General features: G+C 41.9%; 2 protein-coding genes across 6 annotated transcripts in view; both read right to left on the bottom strand.

The window, feature by feature from the left end:
- Positions 1 to 4887, bottom strand: part of CASP8 (caspase 8) — a 50928-nt gene extending 46041 nt beyond the window's left edge. The window contains exons 1-2 of one of the 3 annotated variants that reach the window (XM_008974179.4): positions 4692 to 4887; positions 4202 to 4298 (exon numbers count right to left, since the gene is read on the bottom strand). The gene's annotated coding sequence lies outside the window, so the exon portion shown is untranslated. Of the gene's footprint in view, positions 1 to 4201; positions 4645 to 4691 lie in introns of those variants that run through there. The other 2 variants (XM_063595535.1, XM_034954798.3) reach the window with 2 other exon arrangements.
- Positions 4888 to 17774: 12887 nt separating this feature from the next.
- CASP10 (caspase 10) overlaps positions 17775 to 23661 on the bottom strand; it is a 39400-nt gene continuing 33513 nt past the window's right edge. For all 3 annotated transcript variants that reach the window (XM_008974174.5, XM_003820728.5, XM_003820730.5), the window contains one exon: positions 17775 to 20298. In XM_008974174.5, the coding sequence (XP_008972422.2) occupies positions 20145 to 20298 (154 nt within the window). In that variant the 3' untranslated portion in view covers positions 17775 to 20144. The remainder of the gene's footprint in view (positions 20299 to 23661) is intronic.

The raw sequence follows: 23661 nt of genomic DNA, 5'->3' as shown, positions 1-23661 counted from the left end.
TATATTCCAGGCATATTCTCTCAAACAGAGCAAGTTCCCCACTTGCCCCACAAGATGCCACAAGCCTTCTCAAGGCTTCTCTGGGTCATCTGGATTTCAGCTCAGCCTTAGTTTCCTGACGACATCCTGTTGTTCCCTCATACTTTTCTTTTTTGCCTCCCTTGTTATTTGTTACCCCCACTTGGAATACTCTTCCTCTTTGATATCTCCAAAGTGTGAATCCACACAACACTGTCCACTTCCTCCAGGAAGTCTACCCTGACTGCTGCCACCTAGTATACCTCTTTCATTCACGTTCTTCTTGCACATTCAGTCAGAAACCTACAGCTGCTCTCCATTTGCCAAGAGGTTGTTCTCTAAGTTTATATCAAGATTGTTTGATGAGACTGCAAAATGCCACTTCCCATTTTTCCCCTAGCTGGCTTTTTAACCCGTGTCATGCCTGACATCTAAACGTACTGCTTGATCACTACACAAGGCTGGCCCACAGACTGCTTTGGCACAAAGGCCAAAGACTACTAGGCTCAACGTTAATTCCTGTCTTTCTGGGCCAAGATAAAGCCAGAAGACACAGAGCCATCCACTGATGCACCAGTAAATTAATGACTTTACAAACCAGCATGCATTCTTGCGGGGAGTGTGTGCAAGTGGGAAAAAAACTGTCTGGATATCAAAATCAGTCACCAAGCTGTACATTTACAACTTGTGAATTCTTCAGTATTTATGTAAGGTTTCGATACAAATTTTACATCAGAAAATCAACATGACTCACTCCAGTCTTCTAATTTTCTATTTTTCCCCCGGGACCTTGCTGGATGTTTTCTTTTCTTTTTCTTTTTTCTTTTCTTTTCTTTTTTTTTTTTTTTACTCTGAAGATCTGCTGGAGAGATGTTTTCATAAAGATAGAGAAAAGGGTCTGGACAAGGTGGCTCATGCCTGTAATCCCAGTACTTTGGGAAGCCGAGGCGGGCAGATCACTTGAGGTCAAAAGTTTGAGACCAGCCTGGCCAATATGTTGAAACCCCATCTCTACTAAAAATACAAAAATTATCTGGGCAAGGTGGCAGGCATCTGTAATCCCAGCTACTCAGAGGCTGAGGTGGGAGAATCTTTTGAACCTGGGAGGCGGAGGTTGCAGTGAGCCAAGAACGCGCCACTGCACTCCAGCCTGGGTGACACAGCAAGACTCTGTCTCAGAAAAAAAAAAAAAAAAAAAATAGAAAGGGGTCATACTGGGGAAAAGGAACAAACACAGACGCACTGAAAAGAATCCAAATAGTTAAGAATATGACAAAGAGAATCAGAGACTATGAAGATTTAATTCAGGAGGGTGGGGATAGAAATAATTTGACACTGCTCTTCAGCTAAATTTATTCTTTACTTGAAAACTTCTGTCTGGCCAGGCACAGTGGCTCACGCCTGTCATCTCAGCACTTTGGGCAGCCGAGGCAGATGGATAGCTTGAGCCCAGGAGGTCAAGACAAGCCTGGGAAACATGATGAAACTCCATCTCTACAAAAAATGCAAAAATTAACTAGGTGCGGTGGTGCGCACCTATAGTCCAGCTACTCGCAGATGGGGAGCTGAAGTGGGAGAATCGCTTGAGCCTGGGAGGTTGAGTCTGCGGTGGGGCAAGGGTTCAGTAAGCCGAGGTCACACCACTGTACTCCAGCCTGGGCGACAGAGCCAAACTCTTGTCTCTAAAAAAAGACTTTTTAATAGAATTTTCATGTTGGCTTGCTGCCCTCTGGTGGAATTATTAGGGTTTATCACAAACACTGTGGAATTCACTCTGGCAATGACCACTAACACAAAATACCGATGGTTCTTGGGCATAACCCTCCCCCTGGGGAGTTAGATCTTTGACTTCATGGTGTCAGGAATTTGTTATTGGCCTGGACAACAGAAACATGTCTGGAAAATCCCCAAATATTTGGAAATGAAATAACACAACTCTAAATAATCCATGGGTCAAAAAAGAAATCAAAAGGAAATTATGTAGTATTGAATTAAAATAAAATCAAAACAAAATATCAAAATGCATGGGATGCCACTAAAGCAAGGCTAGGAGAAAATTTACAGAACTAAATGCCTAAAAGGAGCAGGGGTGGGGAGGGGCCGGAGGACAGGATTCAAGAGGGCATACGAAATATTTTGGAGGTAATATATATGTTCACTATCCTGACTGCAGTGATAGTTCCACCCATAATATATACAGCCATACTTCACTTAATGACAAGCATAAGTTCCGAGAAAAGCATCGTCAGTGATTTCGTCATTATGCCAACATCATAGAATGTACTTATGCAAAACCTAGATGGTATAGCCTACTACACACCTAGGCTATATGGTCTAGACTATTACTCCTAAGATGCAGACCTACAAAGCATGTTACTGTATTGAATATTGTAGGCAATTGTAACACAATAGTAAGTATTTGCATATCTAAATATGTCTAAACATAGAAATGGTACAGTAAAAATACAGTATTATAATCTTATGAGACCACCATCATATATGTGGTCAGTCATTGACTGAAATGGCACATGAATATATATATGAGTGTGTCTATATGACTGTCATATATGTCATACATATGTCAAAATTTATCAAATTATATACTTTATATGCCATTTGTTGTATATCAATCATATCTCAGTAAAGCTGTTTTAAACAACATGTGGCTGCACTATTAGGTAGTACAACTCAAGTGCAATTACTAAGAGAATACTAAAAGCATGCATAATTAACAAGCTAATAAAGGAGTAAGGTGAACTTTCTAAAATCACTTAATTAGTCTAAAAGAAATCAAGAAAGTAGAGAAAAGTGAATTGACGTCACAAATAAAAAACAACTGGAAATATAGTAGATTTTAGCCCAATTATATTGACAATTACATTAAATGAAAATGGACTAAATACTGTAATTTTAAGAAAAGTACCTTCCAGAATACATTTTTCTATAATAAAAGAAAAACTTGAACAATACACCACTTACGGCAGACACATTTCAAGTATAAGAACACCGAAACACTGAAAGTATAAGGATGGAAAAAGATGTACCAACTGATATCATTATACTAATATCACATAAGGCAGACATAAAGGAAAAATGATCCTAATTTAAAATGAGAAATTGACAATCTACAGTCATAGTGTAAGATTTTTATGTTCCCTTCTCGATAATGGGTAAGAAAGACAGACAAGCGGTAGAGTTATACAAGATTTGAACAACACAATTAACCTTGACCTAAATAACATAAAATCTTGACCTAAGTAACATAAAATCAATTATGTTAGTGCCTTTCTTTCCTCATTCATACAGTCACTGTAATAGTGACTCCTGCATGTGAAGGTTATTATGAGAATCAAAAGAGTTAATACATGCAAATTCTTAGAACTCCTGGCATGCAGAGTAAATTCATAATAAGTAGGAACTTAACCAAGAAATAAAATCCTAAGTATATTGCTTTCATCTAGTGGTCACATTATATAAAAATACAAAAATTTTTATAATGTGGTCATATTATCTAAAAATGTGAAATCAGCCGGGTGCAGTGGCTCACGCCTGTAATCCCAGCACTTTGGGAGGCCAAGGTGGGTAGATCACTTGGGGCCAGAAGTTTGAGACCAGCCTGGCCAACATGGTGAGACCCCCCCCCCATCTCTACTAAAAATACAAAAAAAAAAAAAAAAAAATTAGCCAGGCATGGAAGCAGGTGCCTGTAATCCCAGCTACTCAGGAGGCTGAGACACGAGAATCACCTGAACCCGGGAGGCGGAGATTGCAGTGAGCTGAGATCGCGCCACTGCACTCCAGGCTAGGCGACAGAGCAAGACTCCCTCTCAAAAAAAAAATAAAAAAGAATAACTTTTCACTATGTGAGCCATTGTCGTTTAGTGCATAATGTCTGCGTACTACCCAGTATCCCCTGCGGCTCCTCCACAGTTGTGGGGTCCCGCACTATAGGAAGACAATGCATTTTAGCTCAGAGTACAGGTCTCAAAAACTTGGCTAAATACTTCCCCCATCCACTCATACCAGTGTACAGGGAACAATAATGGATTAATAACCAAAGAGAGGGCAGGAAGGTCCCAACTGGCATCTGCTCCACTCGGCCCACTGGTGTCTAGATAGGGAACAGTAATAGCGTTCACCACTTCTCTTTCCCCCAAATCTCCTCTGGAAATTCCAGGCTTACCTCAATATTCCCAAGGTTCAAGTGACCAACTCAAGGGCTCAGGCGGCCAAGGCCCAACCTCACGTGCCCAGAAAGTGGACGCACCCAGGGGCTGCTCCTGGAAGGAAGGAGAAATGACGGTGAGTAGAAGCCCATGTCAGCCTCTCTGGCTGGGCCCTCCTTCTACTGATGTCTTGACCCGCAGCCCACAGCCTCTGGGCAAGGAACTAAAGTCGTTTTGAGCCAGCAGGGTCAGACTTCTAGAAGCAGCCAGCTAAGGTAAAATATCTGTCTTCTACTCCCTGGAAAGCAGTCTGGAGAGGTAGAACCGGCCTAGACTTCAGTATCAGGCAGATCTGGATTCAAATCCCAGCTCTGCCTCTCACTTGCTGAGGACTCTAAACACCTCCTTTTGCTCCACCCAGCCTCCATCTTTTCACGTGGAAAAGAACTGCTTGGTAAGGTTGCTGTGGGGAGTGAATAAAGCAATATACATAGTGCTTAATCTCACAGACAGCAGATGCTCCAGAAATGCTAATTCTCTTGCCCACTGGTATTCCTCAGGCAGCCACCAGTCACCTTCTTCTGAAGCTGTTGGCGGGGTACAGGCAGGCAGGAAGCTCAGTCTGAACAACCAGCCTTCAGACCAGCTCAGACACAAGGTGAAACAGAAACCAAAAACTCAGAGCACATGACTTACCTCCTCCAAACCTTTGCTCCAACCACTGCCACTCCCCAGGGAACGCCCTCCCCGTCTCCTCCCGCCCACTGCGGAGAGTGCTCCCATTCTCCACCGTTTATCACACACTTGTTTCTCACTTCCTGGCACTGTGAGTTGTCGTTTATTAACTGGTTTATTTTCTTCTTGGAAAAATAATTTTTTAAAAAAATATACCTTATCTATGCACACAAAGCAGCCCCCCAATTCATGAATGGATATGCTTGTGGTTTGTATTTGCGTTTTAATTACTAAGCAATCTGGCTCATCCCTTTGTGCAAAGCATTGCCTTAGGTTACAGTGTAGGAAACTGTATCAGCTCATCCTAGCACTGTTATAAAGAAATACCTAAGACTGGATAATTTATAAAGAAAAGAGGTTTAACTGGCTCACAGTTCCACAGGCTGTACAGGAAGCATAGTGACATCCGCTTCTGGGGAAGCCTCACTGTATTTATTTATTTGAAGGACTGATTTTTTTACAAAGTGAAAACTTCTCCCATGGCCTCTTCAATGCTTCCTTGAGGTCCCCGCTGTTAACATTTTGATTCTTTCAGACTTTTTTCTAGGCTTATAAAGCCATAGTAATTCTTGCTCTGCCACTTACTAGCTGCGTGACCTTGGGCAAGTTACTTAACGTCTCAGTGCCTTCCTCGGCTCATTCATAAAGTAGCTATAATGATTCCTGCATGTGAAGGTTATTATGAGAACAAAATGAGTTAATACATGCAAAATACTTAGCTCCTGGCATGCAGAGTAAAGACATAAATACATAATAAGTAGAAACAAATATTGTTTTATATACAGAGAGAGAGAGACATCACATATACCATTTTGTTTACAAAAGCAGGGTAAGTATACTGTGCCAGTATCAATCATTGTGTTGCATCTGAGCTCCAATTCCACTCTGTTCTGTTTGGTGACACCAAGCTACATCCCATAAAAAGATCTCCTTTGCCAGCGGCACAATTTTACTGGCTTTGTCAGTAGAGGGCGCCAGAGGGACGGTGCAAGGCCTAGCAGAGGACTGGATTTCTCTTCCGGGTTCTGGTGCTTCTCTTCCTGCTCTTAACGCCATGACTGCCAGCAGCTTGTAGAACCAGTGGTGCTCACCTTCAGGGAACTTTGGCAGCCTCCCAGCGGGCAGCTTTCTGCTCACCAGCCGGGGCTTGCTGACTGCAGACAGCTTGAGTGCTCTTGTACCTTTAGCAGTTAGCCTTCTTTTACTAGTTAATAATTCTTCATATTACATTTTCCCTTTCAAATTACTGGTGTGCTTTCCATCTCTAAGTGGACCCTAACTTTTAGCTCATGCCTAGTATCTATCAGATAGCTTGTAAAATTTATTTAACCATTCCCCTATTGAAGGGAATGTGAGTATTATCGTTTCCAGTTTTCAGCTGTTATACCCTGTGCAGTAGTGAACATGTGTTTTTCATCCACATCACTGTTTTTGAAGGAAAAAAAATCCTGGAAGAGGAATAAATTGCTCTGCCATAGGGTTGTGCATTTAAGTCTTTGAAAAATGTTGTGAAATTGCTCTCCCTATAAGGTTGCACCAATTTATATTTCCAAACGTAGGTTTAAGTGCCCACTTCCCCACACCCTCACCAATTATTATTTTTCTTTAACATTTACTAATCTTAGGGGTAATGTCTCATTGTTTAAGTTTGTTTTGTGCAATTTCTAAGGAGATTGAACATTTTTTCATAACTTCATTGTCAATTTTTATTTTTTCTGTGAAACACATTGCTTATATCCCTTATTCATTTTTTAGTTGGATTGTCACTTTTTTCTAATTCATAGAAATTATTTGTTGATTCATTCCTAAAAGTGTGTATAGTTTTACAGATTTTATTAAGGGCCTTCATTCTTAGTTATGTAGCAAATATTTTCCCCGATTCATTTCATGTCTTTTTTTATGTGATGAAGTACACATAACATAAAAGTTACCATTTTCATCATTTTAAGTGTACAGTTCAGTAACATTAAGTACATTAATACTGATGTGTAACCACCACTCATCGCCAAAACATCTTCATCTTCCTAACCTTCATTGTATGTCTTTAAATTCATTCTTTGTGTCTTATACTATACAGAAGTTTTACATTTTTATCTATTCTAATTTATCAACCTTTTCCTTTATGACTTCTGGCTTTTACATCTTGTGTAGGGAAATTTTTGCTGGTGCTGTATTTTCTATATTTTCTTTTAATACCTTTCTAGACTTGTTTTAACATTTATATCTTTAAGCCATTTGGCATTTTTGTGCTGGTATGCATGGTCTGAGGTGGGCTTCTAACTTTACTTTCTTGCAGGTGGGGACCTGATTATCCTAACACCTTTTTTAAAAAATCCATCTTTTCGCCTGGTGCAGTGGCTCACGTTTGTAATCCCAGCACTTTGGGAGGCCGAAGCAGGCGGATCACAAGGTCAGGAGATCGAGACCATCCTGGCTAACACAGTGAAACCCCGTCTCTACTAATACAAAATATTAGCCGGGCGTGGTGGTGGGTGCCTGTAGTCCCAGCTACTCGGGAGCCTGAGACAGGAGAATCGCTTGAACCTGGGAGGCAGATGTTGCAGTGAGCCGAGATCGCGCCACTGCACTCCAGCCTGGGTGACAGAGCGAGACTCCATCTCAAAAAAGAAAAAAAATCCATCTTTTTTTGATTATTTTATTATGTCACTTTTGCCAAAAAGTACCTGCCTTCTCTCCCAAAGCAGATTATCATTTCCTAGAAGGGAGGGACATTTCTTGTATCCATAAGTTTCCTCCTGACCTGGCAGATTGTACATGTTATACATGTTGGTTGGTGGTATGACTGATAGGAAGCTGAATGAGAACTAGCACATTTTTAACAAAGCAAAGCAGCAGGTATCAGAACTCAGAATCAAATAAAAGCTGTCCCCCAATTCATGAATGGATATGCTTGTGGTTTGTATTTGTGTTTTAATTACTAAGCAATCCGGTTCATCCCTTTGTGCAAAGCATTGCCTTAGGTTACAGTGTAGGAAACTGTATTAGCTCATCCTCACACTGTTACAAAGAAATACCTAAGACTGGATAATTCATAAGGAAAAGAGGTTTAATTGGCTCACAGTTCCATAGGCTGTACAGGAAGCATAGTGGCATCTGCTTCTGGGGAAGCCTCAGAGAGCTTTTATTCATGGCAGAAGGCAAAGCAAGGGCCAGCATCTTACATGGCAGGAACTTGACCAAGAGAGTGGGGAGGTGCCACACACATTTAAACAACCAGATCTCATGAGAGCTCTATCACAAGAACAGCACCAAAGGGATGGTGCTAACCCATTCATGAAGGATCCATCCCCATGATCCAATCACCTCCACCAGGCCCCACCTCTGACATGGGGGATTACCTTGACGTGTGATTTGGGCAGGGACACACATCCAAACCATATCAGAAACAGAGGATGGGTAAGATATTGTTTCTGCCCTTATGAAGTTTGTGATCCCTAAATGCCCATCACTAAGGTGCTAGTTGGAGCACTGATGATCCATACATTCAATGGAGCTGTAGCAGTCATGAAAAGGATCAAGCAGATCTATATGTTCTGTTGCCCAGGCTGGAGTGCAATGGCACGATCTCGGCTCACCGCAACCTCCGCCTCCCAGATTCAAGCGATTCTCCTGCCTCAGCCTCCCTAGTAGCTGAGATTACAGGCATGTGCCACCACGCCTGGCTAATTTTGTATTTTTAGTAGAGACGGGGTTTCTCCACGTTGGTCAGGCTGGTCTCGAACTCCCGACCTCAGGTGATCCGCCCACCTCGGCCTCCCAAAGTGCTGGGATTACAGGCATGAGCCACCGCACCTGGCTCCAAGATATGTTAAATGAGCTAACCAAGGTGCAAAACAGTCTGCTAGTGTTTGTGGGGGGAAAATGAGGGAAGGACACAAATACACATATGCTTATATAAGAATAAAATATCTCTGAAAGAATATTCAAAACATTAGAAACAATAATTATCTCCATAAAAGGCACTGAAGGTTTGGGGGACAGTGTGAAATTCACTTTTCCCCATGGACCGTTTGTTTAAATTGTTTAACCATCCACTTGTAGTTCTATTTCTAAATAAAGAAAATGGGAATTTTAGAAGTATGTTTACGATGAAACAAGAAAGACGACACAGGTACACGTGAAACAGTAAGGGAACAGAAGAGTGCCACGTTCAGAAGTCTCAACTTTGTGGCTGCAGAATCGCAAGGTGGTGCTGTAAAGGGAGGTTTCCGTCTTGCTGTAGGGCGTTGTCAATCTCAGGCGATGTGGCTGGAAGGCAGGCAGAAGGAAGCCTCTGGAAAGAACTAGGAAACGCTGCTCCACCTGTGCATGGGGGGTCGAGGTGTCTGCGCAGAGATGGCCATGGGCAGGGAGGTTGCTGAGATCTGAGTCTGTTTAGCACCCCACACTGTTCTCTTCCTGCCCCTGATTTCCATTGTCTTTTCCAGAAATTTCAGCATCCTACTGAGCACAAAGAGAAATAAAAGGGGAACTTTGACTGAGTGGTTTTTCACACACAAGGACCTGGAGAGGCTGGACACCGGCATAGCTTTTTTATGGGCAGCTGTACTTTCAATTCCTGGCAGAATGACTCATATTTCTCATCAGTAATGGAGCAGTCTATTTTTTTATTTGTTTACAATCTTCAAGATAAACCAAGCCCATTTCTCACAGGCCTGAAACTGTTGATAAAGTTGGCTTGTCCTTGATGTTTCAAGATGGTAACTCAAGTGGAGAGGCCATGGCTCCTATCTCCAAGACTACTTAGTTTCTCTGGGCCTTGATTTTCTGATCTGTAAAATGGGAACTAAAACACCTCTCCATCACTCTCAGCAACATTTTTAGCAGCAGCAGGTGGCTAAACCCAAGGGCTGGAGTTGTTAATTTGGCAGCAGCAAGAAGCCCCAGGCCAAAACTGGCTCACTGTGCCCTTGCAGTGTGGCCAGACTGAGCCTTATCCAATAGAGTGCTGAGCTTCTAATTGTGCATTCAGAGTGGAGGAATGCCAGCAGCAATTTGGGCGTTGTGGGTGTCATGGTGAAGATGACTGATTCTGTAGAGGAACCCCTTGACTTAACACTTATTTGTTAGAAACCGGTTTGGGGGCCGGGCGCGGTGGCTCACGCCTGTAATCCCAGCACTTTGGGAGACCGAGACGGGCAGATCACAAGGTCAGGAGATCAACACCATCCTGGCTAACACAGTGAAACCCTGTCTCTACTAAAAATACAAAAAAAACCAGCCGGGCATGGTGGCAGGCACCTGTAGTCCCAGCTACTCGGGAGGCTGAGGCAGGAGAATGGCATGAACCCAGGAGGTGGAGCTTGCAGTGAGCCGAGATCGTGCCACTGCACTCCAGTCTGGGCAACAGAGCGAGACTCCGTCTCAAAACTAAATAAATAAAAAATCAAATTACATTAAAAAAAGAAACTGGGATCTTCAGAAGTGTCATAAGGGAGTTTCCCATCTGCAGCTTGCTTCCTGGTCTGGAGATTATATCCAGATCATTATTTTGCAACAGGGATGGCTCAGGGCAATAAAAAGTGAGTCAATACCCCTTATCCTTGCTTTGGCAACACTGATCATATTAATTACAGCCACAGAAATCACCACCAAAAACAGACAGGTACTAGATTGGAAAAACATACTCTGTCCAAGAGGGCAAAGCTTCCCTGCAAACCTGGCCAAGTATTCAACAAGCCAAAAAATCACTCAATCTGGTGGCTAAATTCCATTAATCAGCACTGAGACGCAAAAAGGATTAAAGAGAAAAGAGAATATCCCCACATCTAGCACTCAGTTGAAGATATAAAACATGACTGATGCATTTGAAGCCCCTGTAATTCCTCCCCATTGGCATGTACCCCCTTGTCCCCCCAAGACCCAATCCCATCCCAGGCAACTACTACTCTAAACTTCTCATCACCCCCATGCATCTGTATATTTGTACAATATACATATTAATTTATAAGCAACATAAAAGACTCATGTGTATTTTAACATTATATAAATCATATCATATTATATATATTATTTGCTCAGCATTATGTTACTGATACATATATTTAAACTGTATGAAATTGCCAATATTTGGTTGTTTCTGATCTAGAAGAATGGCAATTTCATATGGTTCAGCCTAATAATTCTAATTGATTTTATTTCACTACTTGATAGTATTCCTTTATATGACTATACCACAATTTATCTATCCTCCTCTTGATGAATATATAGATTGTTTGTGTTGCTTCTTTTTTTTTTTTTTTTGTACTTTTACAAACAATGCTGCTCAGAAAACTAACACTTCCTCCTTATCTCCTGGTACCTGTGCAAGATTTCTTTTGGGGCCAGGCGTGGTGGCTCACGCCTATAATTTCAATACTTTGGGAGGCTGAGGCAGGAAGATTGCTTGAGGCCAGGAGTTCAAGACCTTCCTGCACAACATAACAAGACCCTGTCTCTACAAAACAATGTTTTTAAGTTTATTTTGGGACATAGATCCAAAAATGGAATTGCTAGATTTTACTGTGTGCAAATTTCCAACATTTATAAATATTGCAAATTGCTCTCTAAAATGATTATGTCAATTTACATTTCCTAGATCGATGTAATAGAGTTCCCTTTGCTCTGTATCTTCCCCCATACTTGGTACTGACAGAGTTTTAAATGTTGATAATATGATGGACATAAAATGCTATCTCACTGTGGCTGTAGTTTTCAAATTCTCTGATGACCAAAGAGAATGGTTATGTTTTCATATGTTTATTGCTCATTGGTATTTCCTTTTAATTACTGGTTCATATTTTTTGCTCATCTTTGAACTAGTTTATATTTTTGCCCATCTAGGTTGGATTGTTTAATATTTTATGGATTTATAGAAGATTATATATATAGTGTATGTACGTATATCTCCTTTATCAGTTATACAACGTGGCAGATATCATTTCCCAGTTTGTAGCTCATCCCTCAGGTTTTGTTTTTGTTTTTGTTTTGAGACAGAGTCTCACTCTATCACCCAGGCTGGAGTGCAGTGGCATGATCTTGGCTCACTGCAACCTCCACCTCCCAGAGTCAAGCAATTCTCATGCCCCAGCCTCCCATGTAGCTAGGATCACAGGTGTGCGCCACCATGCCCAGCTAATTTTTTTTAGTACAGACAGGTTTCACCAAGTTGGCCAGGCTGGTCTTGAACTCCTGACCTCAGGTGATCTGCCTACCTCGGCCTCCCAAAGTTCTGGGAGTACAGGCGCGAGCCACCACACCCCGGCCTCATCCTTCAATTTTTAAATGTTGTTTTTGATGTTTTAAAATAGTCAAGAGGCAAGTGTTTCTTCTTAAATTCACAAATGACAGCTCCATAGTGGGTTATCAAGGGAAAAGGTGGGGCTTCTCAGGAAATATCTCTAACCTTTTAGGTTGAGATCATAGAGAATTCGATGATTAGTACAACAGACCAAGAGTGCAAAAGGGTGATATAACCAGGGAAATGTCACAGCATTGCCGAAACCCCTGAAAGCCCATTGGAGGTTTGTGGTCATTGGTTTGAAACGAGACCTGTCTGCAACATGGAAGGTTTTTACCCCAGCCACATCCTGGAATTCCAGTACAAATTTGGAGGACAAGGATTTATAGGATTAACCAGAGTTGGGATTCTACCACCTCAGTGGAACTGACGGAAAGGCAAGGGTGTTGGTGGGTACAGGAGACTTTAACAAAGACACATGGACTCTAAGCTGAGTGAAGAGGGAGTGAGGGGCGGTGCTGACATCGGGAAGACAATAGATAGGGTCAGTCAACCTAACTGGAAGCCCTGGTGGCACTGAAGATCCTTGAAGGGAAGGTCCTAGAAGAAGCAAGATGGAATGATGGGAGGTTGTTGTCAGAGAGGGACATGCTTGGAATTGAAACGTGAGTGAAAGTACAGATGGTAGTAATGACAAAGTTTACTGGATGCATGATTGGGGGGACATGGAGGATACACTCATTGAAAAAGGGTGGGGAAAAATCTGTGACAAACACAGAGTGAATAATGGGAAAATACATAGCAAAATAGAATTATAAATAAATATACTTTTTTTGTGTGTGTTTTTGTATTTCCCAAATATTCCATAATGAACATACATTACTATGTAATCAGAAAAAAGTTATCAAATAAAATTCCCTTATTTATTAGTAAGTCCATTTCTACTATTTACCAGTACTCAGCTTAAAATCTCACAAAGTTATTTCCATTCTAGAATTTCACCAGTATTTCCCAGGCATTTTACAGAATCACTTAAAATGAGACCTAATGAGACATGTAAGTTTCACAGCATATGTTCTTTCTTCCAAGAAATACCTATCTGAAATATGTATGCAGAAGTGGGGAGGACTGGGTATACAGTGGACAGAATTGGGGGCAAAACTCTTCTTGAACACCTTTAATTTTCTCATCTTCAAACCATACAAATATCTTTATAAAAATATTACCTACTCAAAATTACTTAAAAAGTAAAAATTAGTACAATTTAAAATTTCTAATTTAAAAATCTTTTCATAAAAATTCAGATTTGCAAAAGTTATGTTAGGAAATATACAGTTGTTTGCATTGCCAAATAAGTAAATCTTTAAACACAGAATTTCCTCTAGTGCTTTTTAAAAGGGATTTCATTTTTTTTTTAATGTATTAAGAGTTCCATTTTTTTTTGGCCAGGCACGGTGGCTCACGCTTGTAATCCCAGCACTTTGGAAGGCCAAGGCGGGCGGATCACGAGGTCAGGAGATTGAGACCATCCTGGCTAACATGGTGAAACCCTGTCTCTACTAAAAATATAAAAAATTAGCCGGGCATGGTAGCGGGCGCCCATAGTCCCAGCTACTCGGGAGGCTGAGGCAGGAGAATGGCGTGAACCTGGGAGGCAGAGCTTGCAGTGAGCCAAGATCGAGCCACTGCACTCCAGCCTGGGCAACAGAGCGAGACTCCGTCTCAAAAAAAAAAAAAAAAAAGAGTTCCATTTTTAAAAAACACCTGCCTGTAGCCCCAGCTGCCACTCAGGAGGTTCAGGTGGGAGGATCAGTTGAGCACAGGAGGCAGAGGCTGCAGTTAGCCAAGATGATATCACTGTACTCCAGCCTGGGTGACACAGTGAGACTCTGTCTCAAACAAAACAAAACTAAACTAAATTTAAAAATTTGGTTCCTATTCAAAATTCAAAGATACAAATGTGTTGTTACATTCTTATCACATCCTTAAGAGCAAACTGCAGACTTCCAACAAAACTGAAACCCTAACAGAAAAAAGTTAAAAGATTTGTCATATACAACGCAAATCTCACCAGAGGACAGTTACAGTTGTTTGGTATGGCTCTGGAGTTTAGAATGAAAATGAGTGGTTTTAAATAGTTTCTAAGAAGGCAGAAACAGAGAACAGAGAAGAGAACACTTAAAGCTGTCCAAAAGTGAAACCAGGTGGCTTGGAGGGACAGGGCAGCAAATCCAGAGATACAAAGAATTGCAAATCCTCCAGAAATGGCTTCGAGGCTTCAGTAAGTCACTTAGCACTCTGAGGGCTGGACTGCAGGGTCATTGGGGTCCTTTCAAGCTCCCAAATCCATCCCCCACTTGTGGTGAGTTCTCTCTGCTAGAAGGGTTCAGCAGAGGTGAGGGACGGTGGAGGAGGAGTCTGTTACGGAATGAGAGGTTGGAGTGAAGCAAGCTTCAAACAGATTAACCACTGGCACCTGAAGACCTCTAGCTACAGACGCCCATCCACACTACATTAAAAAGTCCAAGGTAAAGTTCATCCCTTTCTGTAGGCAGGCCCCAGAACATGAGCTGTCATTGTGTGGCAGTACTCAAATATGAAGCAGTCGCCCCAAAGAGCCAGGACACACCTCAGTGAAGTTTTAAAGATTATCACCAAAAAGAATTAAAGCACTTAAAAATGAAGGTGGAGAGCTCAGAGTCTCTGAGAACAAATTTACAAACACCTAAGGGCCCAAGAATTCCAGGTTGAGAACAAATTGACCAGATCACTCAGAAAGCATCAGATCTGGAAGGTTCTGTGAATCATGTATGGCACAAAAATTACCTGTATGAGGTAAACTTCTAGTTTAGTTTACCTCCGTGGAGATTTGATCATTATTGATTAAGGGTTGCTATTTGGCAACCTTAACCATTGTGTTATACCAGTCACTGGGTCGGTACCACAGCGTACCAGATGCTTATATGTTTAACACCACCTGGGCATAGGTGGAATAGAATGCATTGCTAAGGGTAAGCCCCATGATATCCAACCTGCCCACCACCACTGTGAATCCCTGAAGCAGAGGCCAGTAGGTGCTATGGCTCTAATAAAAATAAACACCAGTAGTTAAATAACTGTCACATTTGTAATAACAATTTATCAAATGTCTTCATGTCCTTAATTTTGTTTGGCAGTATCCAAACTTTTATGAAAGAAAGAAAGAATGAGGCCAGACACAATGGTTCACTCCGTTGGGAGGCCAAAGCGGGCAGATCACTTGAGGTCAGGAGTTCGAGACCAGCCTGGCCAACATGGCAAAACCCTGTTTCTACTAGAAATATGAAAATTAGCCAGGCATGGTGGTGCACACCTGTAATCCCAGCCACTCAGGAGGCGGAGGCAGGAGAATCGCTTGAACCCAGGAGACGAAGGTTGCAGTGAGCCAAGATCACACCACTACACTCTAGCCTGGGTGAGAGAGCGAGACTTTGTCAAAAAAAAAAAAAAGAATGAATAAAAGAGAGGAAGGGGAAAGAGAAACATTTAATTACAGCTCTTGTAGGTGAGTACAACTAGGCAAAATATACACGAACCTCACTCAATCTACCTATTCCCCTCATAAACATCTTGGCATACAATGACTATCACCACTGTCAAATAGCTGTGATCAAATCACCTGTTATTCCTGAACTCAAAATTCACGCAGACATGCACACACAAATACAGACAAGCATAATGTTTCACGAAATCTTGGAGGGCACACTCTACCAACTGTGTACCCCTCCTACGGAGGAGGAATGAGCCAAGGATGACTATGTTCTGGTGTCTGGGTAGATCCACGACTCACAGCTGTAAATGTCCAAGGACCTCCGAAGTGCTTGCTGAAGGCCCCTAAAAACAAGTTTCCCGATTCTAGAATTTAACCTTGCACAAGCACTAAGTTCTAGCAAAACAGAAATATGAAATACACCAGAGGCCCAAAACTTAAACATCAAACCCCAAATGCTCCTGATGAAGGAGGTTTCACTCGCGTCCGTGTGAAGAGACCACCAAACAGGCTTTGTGTGAGCAATAAAGCTTTTTAATCACCTGGATGCAGGTGGGCTGAGTCCGAAAAGAAAGTCAGTGAAGGGAGATAGGGGTGGGGCCGTTTTATAGGATTTGGGTAGGTAGTGGAAAATTACAGTCAAAGGGGGTTGTTCTCTGGCTGGCAGGGATGGGGGTCACAAGGTGCTCAGTGGGGGAGCTTTTGAGCCAGGATGAGCCAGGAGAAGGAATTTCACAAGGTAATGTCATCAGTTAAGGCAGGAACAGGCCATTTTCACTTCTTTTGTGATTCTTCAGTTACTTCAGGCCATCTGGATATATATGTGCAGGTCACAAGGGATATGATGGCTTAGCTTGGGCTCAGAGGCCTGACAGGAGGTTTTATCAACAGCATTTTGTCCAACTGAACTCAGAGCCAAGAGCTGGCCTTCTGCTGCGGTAGACATCATGAACCAGTGAGGGAAGAATCAGATCTTACTCAGAGTATGTCAGGGGTAATGCTAGTGCTGAGTTGCCGCTAATAAAGTCAGCTGGAATTACGCACAAAGGAACCTAAGTCCTGCTATTTCTGTTGCAGTTACAACCAGAAGACCCTACCACCTAAAGGCATTTATGTGTACCTCAGCACAGTTAGATTCAAATAGATGCACACATAGGACACATTCTTTTTCGTCTTCCCAACAGCTAATGTTTTCTCTACTTTACAGACAAGGCTGAAAAAAGCTAGCTTGATTTAGTTAGTGTCTCTGAGCAAAGGAATCAGGACGAAATGGAAATGCAGGGCTTTGATCTCCAGATCCTTTGCTCTTTCCTCAGTATCTCACCATCCTCCACTTGCCTTCACCTGTCAGTTCTGCCAACTGGACAAGGACTGTGACCACTAGCTTTTGGCCCTGACTGTTATGAACACGGTTTTGGGAGATCATCCTGACACATGTGTAAGAATTAAAGAAAGAGGAAAGAAACATGAAAGGTGGCTTGACAGCCAAGGACAGGTTTATTTTAGAGAAAACAAATTTGAAAGGGGCTTCTGGCCGAGTTAGGTCAGAGCCCACTCACTTACAGACTAAGAGTTTTTAAGGATTTAGGGTGGGAGAGTTTATCAGAGGCTTGGATTGCTTCTATGTCTCTTTGCTGTGCTTATCTGGGAGGGAGAGTTGTGTGTCTGTTCCCATACAATATTTCTGCAGCTGTAGGTATACCCCGCCCCACTCCAGTCTGCTTTTAGCTTCCCCACTTAGTGCACCTGAAGGGAAAGGAATGTGCTTATTAAGGCTCATTGTTTTACTGGAACCCATTGTATGAAGGAAAAGTTTGGCAGTTACCCAAGAGACCTCCCCCACACCCCCACCTCCCTCTATGCCAGAACTGTCTTATCTGTATTTTACTCTCTTCTCTTTCTGGCTGCTCGCTGTTAGAAAAGAAGTGATTTCCTTGAAATGCATGAGGCTAGAAAGGGAACTGGAACTTAAAGTGGCGGTGTTTGTCCAAGATGACGGTGTTCCTGCCCTGTCAATATAGATTAGACATTCCCTCTGTCAAGCTACATTCAAATCCACGTGACAATCAGAGACATCAGAACAGTGTTCTTGTGAATATTCTTATAACAAATTTACTGTACATGAATTTGACTTTCACATAAATAATTATAAATGCAGGCACCACTGAGAGTTGTTGTTCTTCATTCCTTGACATTTTTTTATGAGCATTCACATATCAAATGAAACACTCCTAATGCCCTTCCACGCCCCAAGGCATTCCAGTTCACCTGGCTGAAGTCAAATCCAGTAAATGAGGACTGTGAGCAGGTTGTTTACATCCCCAGGCCTCAGCTGCCTCATCTATAAATGAAGGCGTTAACCACAGGACTTTGGATCTCCCTATGAGGGCTCACCTTTAAGGATTCAAAATACAGTTCCAGGAATTAACAGAGAAAAAGTTCCTCTAGAAATTGAAAAAAAAAAAAAAAAAAAAAAAAAAAAAAGCTCAAGTAAGTAAAAATACTCAAAATCTTAATGAAGAAAGCATCAAGGCGTCCTTACAGAGCCACTCCCTTCAGGCGAGCCAGACATCCCCTCTGCCAAGAAGAGCCCAGTGATCCTGAGAACAGCTTCAGTCTCTGACACAGCCTCTCTCCTCATCCCTTGGGCCAGAGGAGCAAAGTGTAGTAGCAGTAACAAGGTGGGGACTGTCCACTGCAGTCTACTGCATCTGCCAGCCCTGAGGACATCCGGCCAAGAGAAAGGTGCTGGCCTGTAGATTGAATCCTGATTCAAGCTTTGCCTGAAGCCAGTGCTATCCACTCCTGGGTTTCAATGTGAAAGAGGCAATAAATTCCCTTCTTTGCTTCAGTCAATTTGAATTGGGTGTTCTGTCAATGGCACCTGAAATGTTCCAACCCCAATATTGAATTTTTTTTTTTTTTTTAAACAAGGTCTCGCCCTGTTGCCCAAGCTGGAGTGCAGTTGTGTGATCTTGGCTCACCACAGCCTCTGCCTCCTGGATTCAAGAGATTCTCCTGTCTCAGCCTCCCAAGTAGCTGGGATTACAGGTGCTCGCCGCCACACCTGGCTAATTTTTGTGTTTTTAGTAATGACGAGGTTTTGCCGTATTGGCCAGGCTGGTCTCGAACTCCTGACCTCAAGTGATCTGTCTGCCTTGGCTTCCCAAAGTACTGGGATTACAGGCATGAGTCACCGCACCCAGTCCAAAATGGAATATGACATCAGGTTGTAAAGTTTCTGCTTGCAGAGCAGCTGAGTGTAAATGAGCCATCATCTTCCTACAGGGAAACCTGTCTCTAACCAAATAAAAACTTCCTACGTGAGCACCTTCCTTACACAAAAGCAGGAAATGGGCCTGGCATAGACCAAATTTTCACCTCACTAGATGTGCAGAAGAGAAGTCTTAGGAAGGGGGAGATCAGAGAGAGGGTGGGTGGACTATGACCTCACTGTCCAATGTTCAAGGGCATGCAGAGGGGACACAGAATTATAACTAAGGGGTAGTTGTCTAGAGAGGCAATCTAAGCTCAATCTAGGCTAAGAACGTGGTTTTTGAACACCAAGGAACCTTAAAATGCACCTGGTCCCCAGGCCAGGCACAGTATTTCATGCTTGTAGTCCCAGAACTTTGAGAAGCTGAGGTGGGAGGATCGCTTGAGCCCAGGAGTTTGAGACCAGCTTAGGCAACATAGTGAAACCCCATCTCCACACAAAAAATAAAAAGTTAGCTGTGCATGGACACACACCTGTAGTCTCAGCTACTTGGGAGGCTGAGGTGGGAGGATCGCTTGAACCTGGGAGGTCAAGGCTGCAGTGAACAGTGATCCCACCACTGCACTCCAGCCCAGGTGACGGAGCGACTCTGTCTCAAAGAAAAAGTACCTGCGCAAACCAAAGCCAATTACTCTGTCTTCAGAGTAGACATCCAAAACCAAGGCTACAATCCAAGTCTTCAATAATGAAAGTTTTCTGGCCAGGTGTGGTGGCTCGTGCCTATAATCCCAGTATTTTGGGGACAGAGGTGGGAGGATCACTTGGGCCTAGGAGTTTGAAACCAGCCTGTGCAACAAAGAGAGATCCCTCCATCTCTACAAAAAATAAAGAATAAAAAAAATCCGGGCATGGTGGTACACACCTGTGGTCCCAGCTACTTGGGAAGCTGAGGTGGGAGGATAGCTTGAGCCTGGGAGGTCGAGACTACAGTGAGCCGTGATTGCCCCCCTGCACTCCAGTCTGGGTGACAGAATGAGACTATCTCCGAAAAAAAAGAAAGTTTTCTAACATTTAGACTTGTCAAAAGAAAAAGAAAATCAGAATTGACTGTGTCAGAAAACACGGTGTTTCCTGTTTCTAGAATGACAGGTGGAGACCACCGATTCCTGTGCTGGGCAGGAGGCTGGAGGTTATAGCCAATGATTCGTTTGAGGTCTAAGAACCAACAAAAACTCTCTGTTATAATGAAAGTGCATCCAGGGGCACAGGGAATACTAGTTTTTTCCTTAGTGTGAAAGCAGGCTGGGGCATCTGTTTCTTTGTTCCCTGTTTGTCCACTCTTCGACTCACATCATCGTTGACAGCAGTGAGGATGGATAAGATGTCTTCATGTCTGCAACAAAGAAGAAAACAAAATTTTTTTTTATGGAGTCTCACTCTGTCGCCCAGGCTGGAGTGCAGTGGTGTGATCTCAGCTCACTGCAGCCTCCACCTCCTGGATTCAAGTGATTCTCATGCCTCAGCCTCCCGAGTAGCTGGGATTACAGGTGCCTGCCACCACAATCGGCTAATTAGTAAAGATGGGGTTTCACCATATTGCTTGCCCAGGCTGGTCTCGAACCCCTGACCTCAGGTGATCCACCCACCTCGGCCTCCCAAAGTGCTGGGATTACAGGCATGAGCCACTGTGCCTGGCCCAGAGAAGAAACTTTTTTCAGTCAGGAGGTAGAAACCACACACCAGGTCTTAGAAAAGACACCAGGTACCATGTACCAGGTCTTAGATCAACAAATATGCAGCAGATGCCACAGATACCAACAATGCCCTCTCTATCTGTAGTCTTGGGAGAGATACAAAGATAAACATGACACAATTCCTGAAGTTAACCACTTAGAATGCAGATATGAAACATTTACCGAGGATGGCATATACACAATATTCATAACACAAGGCAGAATGTGGTCAACACCAAATGAAAGGTCAAGGTTCCACTGCAAGTTCAGAGGAGAATGCATTTCTGGTTGGGAGGGAGAGAGAAGGCTTCATGCAGATGGTAGCATTTGAGCCCGGGCTTGCAGGACATATAGCATTTAGCAGAACGTTCTCAGGGTGGGCAATACATATCACTGGAAGCAAGCACAGGTTCTGAAAACACATTCAATTTTAAATTGTGGCTCCATCATTCATTCATTGTGTGCTCTTAGGCTGGTTACTCACTGCTCCATGCCTCGGTTTTCCCAGCTCTAAAATAGGAACCATAACAGTCCCCATCTTAGGGGTTGCCGAGAGCATTAAAGGATGTATATTGGGTCAAGCACTTAGAACACTGGCTACACTGTTCTGCTGACCATCATTTTTAGTATTAGTATGACTACTCTCATCCCCTCATCCTTAACTATCACTATTTTTCAGGGAAGGGATGCAGGCCCTTACCTGCTCTCAATCCCTGCATCTTGCTTTGCACCTGCTCTCTATTCCCAAATCTTCCTGTGTCTGTTTCCTTCTTATCATTTAGTCTCACCTGAAATATTACCTCCACCAAGAAACTGCCATTATCCTGTTTTGATTTGTTCATGGCAGGGATCACTTCCTGAAATTGCCTCTTTTTGTTAGAGACAGGATCTCGCTCTGTTGCCCAGGCTAGAATGCGGTAATGCGATTGTAGTTCACTACAGCCTCAAACTTCTGGGCTTAAGCAATCCTCCCACTTCAGACTCCCTAATAGCTAGGACTACAGGTGCATGCCACCACACCTGGCTAATTTTTTCTTATTAATTTAAATATTATTTAAATTAATATTAAATAATAATTGAATAATAAAATTATTAAATAAATATTAAACAATTAAAATATCATTAACTTAAATATTAAACACCAAAAACTATAAAACATTGATGAAAGAAAGTGAAGAGGACACAAATAAATGGAAAGATATCTCGTGTTCATGGGTTAGAATTAATCTTGTTAAAATGACCATACTACCCAAGGTGACCTACAGATTTAATGCAGTCCCTATCAAAATACCAGTGACAAGCCAAGTGCAGTGGCAAATGCCTGTAGTCCTAGCTACTCAGGAGTCTGAGGTGGGAGGATTGCTTGAGCCCAGGAGTTCAAGTCTAGCCTGGACAACATAACAAGACTCCATCTCTAAAACAAAACAAAACAAAAACAAACAAAAAAATTACATTCTTCACATAAATAGGGAAAAAAACCCTAAAATGTATATGGAACCACAAAAGACCCCAAATAGTGAAAGCAATGCTGAGCAAAAAGAACAAAACTGGAGGCATCCCACCACCTGACTTCAAAATATACTACAAATCTAGAGTTACCAAAACAGCATGGTACTGGTATAAAAACAGACACATAGATCAATAGAACAGAATATAGAGCCCAGAAATAAATTCACACACCTACAGCCAACTGATTTTTGACAAAGGTGCCCAGAACACACAATAGGTAAAAGAGAATCTCTTCAAAAAACGGTGCTGGGAAAATTGGATATCCATACGCAGAAAAATGAGACTAACCACTTACCTCTCACCATAAACAAAAACCAACTCAAAATGTGTAAGACTTAAATGTAAAACCTGAAACTATGAAGCTGCTGCAAGAAAACAGGGCAAACATATCATGACATTGGGTTGGGCAAGGATTTTTAAAACAAGACTTCAAAAGCACAGACAACAAAAGCAAAAATAGACAAATGAGATTACATCAAATTAAAACCCTTTTGCACGGCAAAAAAAAAAAAAAAAAAAAAAAAACCGAGTGAAGAGACAACCTACAAAATAGGAAAAAAATTTGCAAATTATACATCTCACAAGGAGTTAATATTTAGAATACATAAGGAACTTAAATAACTCAACAGCAAAAAAACAAATAACCCCATTTAAAAATGGGCAAAAGACTTTAATAGACATTTCTCAAAAGAAGACATACAAATGGTCCACAGGTATAAGAAAAAAATAAGTAGTTTAAGGCAAAATAAATGATTTCATTAGATTATGATAGAACATACTTACCAAATGCCCTCTATTTACATAAGTATCATATTAGCATTTATCATATCACTTCTGGGGGTATTAATCTATCGGTCCCACCTAATATCATCCCTCCTATGCCTAGAAGGAATAATATTATCATTATTCATAGTAAATACCCTTATAGCTTTAAATATACACTTCACCCTAGCAAATGTAATACCCATTACTCTACCAGTATTTGCTGCCTGCAAAGCCAGGGTAGGCCTTGCTTTGCTACTTTCAATTTCCAACACATATGGCTTAGACTACATACATAACCTAAATTTACTTCAATGCTAAAAATAACTATTCCTACAATTATACTACTACCAATAACATGACTCTTTAAAAATTATATAATTTGAATCAATATGGCTACCCACAGCCTAATCACCCGCTTCATTGCCCTATTATTCTTTAACTAATTCAACGACAATCTGTTCAACTTCTCATTAACTTTCTCCTCTGATCTGCTAACATCACCCCTTCTAATCTTAACAGCCTGACTACTACCTCTTATAACTATAGCAAGCCAGTACCACCTCTCCAATGAATCACCCCTATGGAAAAAACTCTGTATTTCCATATTAATTTCCCTACAAATTTTTCTAATCATAACATTTACAGCCACAGAACTAATTATATTTTATATTCTCTTTGAAGCTACACTTAGCCCTATCTTAATTATTATCACCTGATGGGGTAACCAACCAGAACGCCTCAATGCAGGT

The sequence above is a fragment of the Pan paniscus genome, chromosome 13, assembly GCF_029289425.2.
Source record: "Pan paniscus chromosome 13, NHGRI_mPanPan1-v2.0_pri, whole genome shotgun sequence".
NCBI lineage: Eukaryota > Metazoa > Chordata > Mammalia > Primates > Hominidae > Pan > Pan paniscus.
The sequence above is the reverse complement of the archived record's forward strand: the minus strand, read 5'-3'. Positions and strand labels throughout refer to the sequence as shown.